At 45.5% G+C, this 6,079-nt stretch overlaps 1 protein-coding gene across 1 annotated transcript; it reads right to left on the bottom strand.

Annotated features, from left to right (window-relative positions):
• Positions 1–3,769: 3,769 nt before the first annotated feature.
• On the bottom strand, positions 3,770–5,284 carry LOC130045703 (dnaJ homolog subfamily C member 21-like). The gene has a single exon (XM_056138547.1). It carries the CDS (start codon positions 5,138–5,140, stop codon positions 3,770–3,772), a length of 1,371 nt encoding a protein of 456 aa, XP_055994522.1. The 5' UTR covers positions 5,141–5,284.
• Positions 5,285–6,079: the final 795 nt, after the last annotated feature.

Raw genomic sequence — 6,079 nt, 5'->3', positions numbered from 1 at the left:
TCTAAGATCTAATAAATGACGATGTCTGCATTTTAACCAGATGTAGCCCAACTACACAATACTGTAATACTCTGCCGGTCACACCATATTGCCTCGAGGTGGGAGAGTAAAATGTTTAACAGTATAAGAAACAAACAAAAGCACTTATTGAGGGCTCAGGACATCAGGAGGGGGTGGTGAGAAAGAGAGAGACAGAGACAGAGACAGACAGAGACAGAGACAGAGGAGAGGGAGGTGGAAGCACCTTCTGTGTAGATCCAGAACCACCAGTCCAAGTATCTCCCTGACCTGTTTTGCGACCACCGCGTCACAGCAAGAAATCCCATCTCTGACGCCTCCTCTACTCCTGTGGATTTCAACCTCCTCAGAAACTTAAGACCTGGATGCTAGAAGCCGAATATCCACCTTCACTCAGCAACCCCAGATTGCAAACAAAAAACAGGATAACTTCCCTTTCTTCTTCAAGTCCAATATGCAATCTCCTAGGTAGCACTGCACTGTAGTACTGTCCTCCTGTTGTTCATTGATTTGCTCGAGCGGGCCCAGTAACATCTCCATTGTGAGACTTGTTTTTACTGTTTTGGCATATCAAATACACCACGGGAAGCTTGACAGGCTCTGCTGTGCAGGCAGGATAGTCTCGGTAGCTTGCCGGGCTCTCCAAGAGGGACGGAGGAATCGAACCCAGGTTGGCCCCATGCAAGGCAAACGCCCTACTCACTGTGCTATCACTCCAGCCAAGGTGAAATTAAAGATCAAATTTTCTTTCTTGAAATGAAAGAATCTTTACAAAATTCATGTGTACTCAGAAATACAGTATAGTGGGCAGGGCAGCCAACGCTGGTCAAGTCCCTGCTCCCCGTATGGTCCTTACAGCCCCCCAGGAATAGTCTCGAATAAGCCCTGAGCACCAGGGGGTAGTCCAAACAAACAAAAAAGAAATGTAAAAGATAAACAGGGATAAATTTTAACTCAGTCACCCCATCTCATTAAATCCTGTAAAGGAAAAAAAGGGAAAATTCATTGCCCCGCTGCAATGATGAAATATTTGGTCTCAGTGCTTAGTCAGTTTGGACACTTACTGACAGCAGGAAGGAGAACCCTTTGTCATCATGAGTTTTCCTAGGCTGGTGACGGGGAAAGACTGCAAAGCATGGGAAAGTCTTTTCTCTACGCATTCTGACTGACACATAGACTTTATCTATACATTCAGAAGATCAAATGAGGAAGCCAACTTCCTGTGCTATAACATTTCCTTTTCATTCTCCAACTGTTATGCCAGTATTCTTTTCCTTTTGGTATTTTTATACCAAACTGAAACTGAAACAACAGAATTTCCCCCAAACAAAAGAACAAATCTTTTATACCTTCCATATAGTAAAATAGTTATTAATAAAAAATTTTATGTGGATACATATAGCTTTCCCAAATCCCTCAACCCACCCATAAAAATTGCATAGAGCAAATTTCTAGAAATAACAATACTATTAAAATTGTAATACTTGGTCCTGGAAATTTCTGATTTACTGAAAACTAAAACAAAATATTTTGAGGGTCCTCTGCCTCTGCCTCTTACAGGGTCCTCTGCCTCTTAGAAGAGAAGTGAATCTGGTTTCAGCAATTTGCAAGTCCTCAAAGAACGAGATTGCTCTCTCGTGGCCAGAGGAGAAATAGCAGTTTCTCAAGCAAGGATTCTCCACCCACCACTCCCAGCATGATTTCTGTGGATCAGAAATTCAGACAACACGTGGAAGACCACCAGTCTCTACTTCAAAGTGTTTGGGCCACAGATGGGAATGAATGGGAATGAAGCTACAACGGAGGCTTAGAATCATCTAGAGGAATCTTCATTAACAGGCCAGGCCAGAGTTGTCAGTACACCTTCAACTGAGCTGTGAGCTGTGAGCTGAAATACCTACAGATGTTCTCTTTCCCACGTCGTATCTCTGGGTAGCATATCTCGGGATTTCTATATATTGAAACCTGAGTTCTAAACAGACATCCCAAGGGATAAATATTTAAATGCATAGGTTATAAAATCTAGCCTCCAAATTCAGAGAACATCCTTTCCCTTATATTCGGTTAGTTGAGGTGATGAAAGTTTGTCCTGATTCAGGGTTCAAGGAGAGAGAACAGAGAACAGGATGACTACAAGATCACATTATAAGCAAATTATTCAGAATAACAGCCTTTGTCAATTCAACTTGCCATGTGTCTCCCTGTTTGTTTAGTGCCTTATCTGTGGTGGAAATTCCCTGGTGGGTATACCCATAGGCCACAAAGATCTACACACTTTGCGTGTCTTAGGTTACTCCTCGCCTTCCCCCTAAATGTATTTTCCACAAATCTCTTTTCTGGATAACTTCAATAAAATGCTCTATCTTCCAGGCCTTTGACCCTATCACAACCATACCACTCACAATTGTTTAAGACTCTGCTTCAATTCTCAGACTACATCCCTCTCCATTTTCCCTAAAACTCTGCCCACTAGGGGATTATTCTTGTGATTACCTTTTAAGGGCCCTACCAGTGGGATTTTAATGTAGTCTGTGTTTAGCTCTATCAAAAAACCAGGCTTGAACCAATAATCACTTGTGAGTATTTTCCTAAAACATCATCAGATGGTTAAGGAAAGACTCTATAGGTGTGCAATGAAGGAGGTATGGGTCACCTACTCACGTGACTTGTGACTGCTGAGCCTGCTGAAATGTAATCCCACGTATACCTTTTCTACCATTCAGCGGAGCATGGCTATACATATCCATCCTTGCAAAACTCAGATCCTGAAGGGAAACTCTGGTCTTTTAATCATTGGGAATTTCATAGTCAAATTCTCAGTGTCTAGTACAACTCACTATCATACTCGTAACTACAAAGCATGGCTGACCTTACTCTAGAATACTAGAGCTTTGTGCAGCCATTCTCCTTGTAGATCTTGCCATATTCTACATAGAATTATATCATCAGGTGCCATGAGATAGGCCTTATTGTTAAAACTTGAAACATCAAGTTGAATCACAGCCTGGACTTGAAGCAAAGTTCTTTCTTCCCTTGACCCTAATGAAAATGTTTGACTCAGTCAGATAATCTCATCATTGGCTACGATTTAGTTACATGTTCTTCTCTCCCCAAAGGAAGGATAACACAACACAAACCAAAGCCATGCTACTGGACCTGGCACTCGGCTGTTCCAATCCGGGACATCCCGGAGGGGGCCAGATGAGACCCCTCCTCGCTCCAAGGGACCCAGCCCCAGCAGCCAAAAACCTCCAGAATTCAACCACCACCATGCTCATGACCGCTCTCCATATGCTCGGGCTGAGCCTCACTCATGAATGAATCTATTCCTGGACTGACAGCTCATACCCACACCACCCATACTCCAAGAATATTGCACCACATTTGATTGTGTTTAAAGTAGGTAAAGGTAAAAAGGTAAAGGCCCTCCCGTTGATCATCGATTTGCTCGAGCGGGTCCAGTAACGTCTCCATTGGAGACTTTGTTGTTACTGTGTCTGGCATATCGAATACTCTCGGTAGCTTGCCGGGGCTAAAGTAGGAGATAACCAATTTTAGAAAGGAAAAAAATTTTTACAGATATAAATATATATACATATATGTATGTATATATATATATAAACACAAGGCTCAGCTTTTAACAACATGCTAGTGATCTCTTATAGAAGGGCTTAATGGCCTCTGGGTGAAATACAACAATCTTCACACTTTTCCTCTAAGGAAACTCTTTTGTAGCATTTTCAATGGTTTTTCATAACAAACTTTTAGCTTCACTCTTTGGGTCATCACAGAGTTCTATAGTCTCCTTAGCACTGATGTTTTCTTGGGGATGGTCTTCCAATTCTTTGGCACTGTCTTGGTTTAAGCTGGTGTCTTCTGGATCACTCTTTACTCCTTCTCCAGTTCCGTTTTCATTAATATTACCACCGAGATCCTGTGCTAGTGGTTTCTGTTTCTTTTTCTTCTGTTTCTTAGAAAGCTTTTGTTGTGGTGCATCTTCTATTTCTTCCTCAGAATGGACATTCAGTGTATTTTCATCTGTTAGAAGTCCTGAAAATTGTTCTTCCTCCTCTTCCAACTGTTGTTTTAACAAGGCAACCATTTCTCGATGCTTCTTTGATTTCTCATGATTCTTCATTGCCTTTTCTGTCCTGAAAGATTTGTCACACGCCGGGCAGTAAAGGTCATCATATATCTCAGCATCCTCGGCATCCTCGCTCTCTCTGCCATCCTGTCCATCTTTGAGCTCCTGTTCCTCCACATTTTCTTCTTCCGATCCATCTCCGAATTCCTTCTCATATCGGGCCTCCATCTCCCTGAGCTCCTTCTCCAAGTCAGCCACCGTCATCCAGCTCTGTTCTTTGTACTGTTCTGCAAGTTTGGCCTGCTTCAGCTTCTGCTGCCGCCGCATCTCCTCCGCCTTGCGGGCCTTCTCTGCGTTCTGCTCCTCCACGAGTCTGCGGTGAGCCTGCACGCGCTTATCCCGCTTCCGGATGAAAGCCACCAGCTGACGCACGAGCTCGTTCTTCTCCTTCCTGGCCCGGTCTCGGATCTTTTTGTTCTCTTTCTCCATGGCTCGCTTCTCCCAGCGGTTAGAGGCTTGTCGCGTATCATATTCCTCTTTCCAAGCAAAGTTCTTTTGCGTGCAGAAACTCTGCCAGTAGGCGTAGAAAGGATGGACGACCGTATCATAGTCACTCTGGGAGTCTCCGAAAGGGGGGAAGTCCTCCACGTCCTCTTCCAACATAGATTCCAGCTCCTCCTTTGCAATCATTTCAAACACATTGCGATATACAGTGTAGAAGCCCTTTTCGTCATCACCATAACCAGAGTAGCAGGTCACAGTGAAGAAGTGCAGCAAATCCAGACTGTCGTCCTGGTATTCTCCATCAAGCCCACCTTTCAGCAGAGCCTCTCTGTGATTATCATACCACGCTCTTTCTTGGGGGTCGCTCAACACGTCGTATGCTGCTTGGATTAATTTGAATTGCTCGGCTGCTTCCGCGGCATTATCCAAATTTTTATCCGGGTGCCATTTCAAGGCCAGCTTCCGATAGGCCTTCTTGAGCTCCTCCTCGCTGGCGTCGCGCCGCATCCCCAGCGCCTCGTAGTGACACTTCATCGCCGGGACGGTCACCTGGCCAGGGTCCCGGGAGGGATCGGGACGCGGGCCGGGGACGGCGCCCGGCTTCGGGCCGAAGTGACGGCGGCGGCGGTGCTGGTATTCCTCGGCGGCGGGAGCCGGGCGCCCGCACCGGGCCAGCCAGCGAGCATTGGCATGACATTGGCAACTATCGCCCGATCTGCCTATTGTCTGTCATCTACAAGTTGTTCACTCGAGTCATCCTGAATAGGATTGGCAGAACACTAGATGAAGGACAACCATGTGAGCAAGCAGGGTTCCGCAAAGGATTCAGCACCATCGACCATATCCACACGATAACCAAACTCATTGAGGTTTCTCGGGAGTTCAAGATGCCGCTCTGCTTAACGTTCATTGATTTAAAGAAGGCCTTTGATTCTGTTGAGACGGAAGCGGTCATTGAAGCCCTAGCCAATCAGGGCATTCAAGCCCAATACATCAGGATCCTCCGTGAGCTGTATTGCGGATTCACTACCAGGATCTCACCATTCTACAAAGAAGTGATCGTTGATGTCAAGAGAGGGGTGCGGCAGGGTGATACCATTTCACCAAAACTCTTCAGTGCCACCCTCGAGAACATCATGCGACGACTGGAATGGGAAGGAATGGGAGTGAAGATAGATGGTCGGCAACTACACCACCTCCGCTTTGCTGATGACATCGTTTTAATAACACCAAACATCAGCCAAGCGGCACAAATGCTGGCCGACTTTGACCGTGAGTGTGGAAAGGTAGGACTACAGCTGAATCTTACGAAGACAATGTTTATGAGAAACAGCCTTGTTCCTGACGCCCCATTCGCTCTCAATGGAACGACCATCTCCGAATGCAACAGCTATGTGTACCTAGGTCGAGAGGTCAACATGAGAAATGACCTGGCACCCGAGCTGCGCAGGAGGAAGAGAGCGGCTTGGAACG

This window comes from Sorex fumeus, unplaced genomic scaffold (assembly GCF_029834395.1).
Source record: "Sorex fumeus unplaced genomic scaffold, SorFum_2.1 ptg000129l, whole genome shotgun sequence".
Classification (NCBI taxonomy): domain Eukaryota; kingdom Metazoa; phylum Chordata; class Mammalia; order Eulipotyphla; family Soricidae; genus Sorex; species Sorex fumeus.
This window is presented reverse-complemented; position numbering and strand designations above follow the sequence as displayed.

Excerpts from the sequence above, each read along its gene's own strand:
- LOC130045703 (XM_056138547.1), bottom strand. The coding sequence starts at position 5,140 with ATGAAGTGTCACTACGAGGCGCTGGGGATGCGGCGCGACGCCAGCGAG.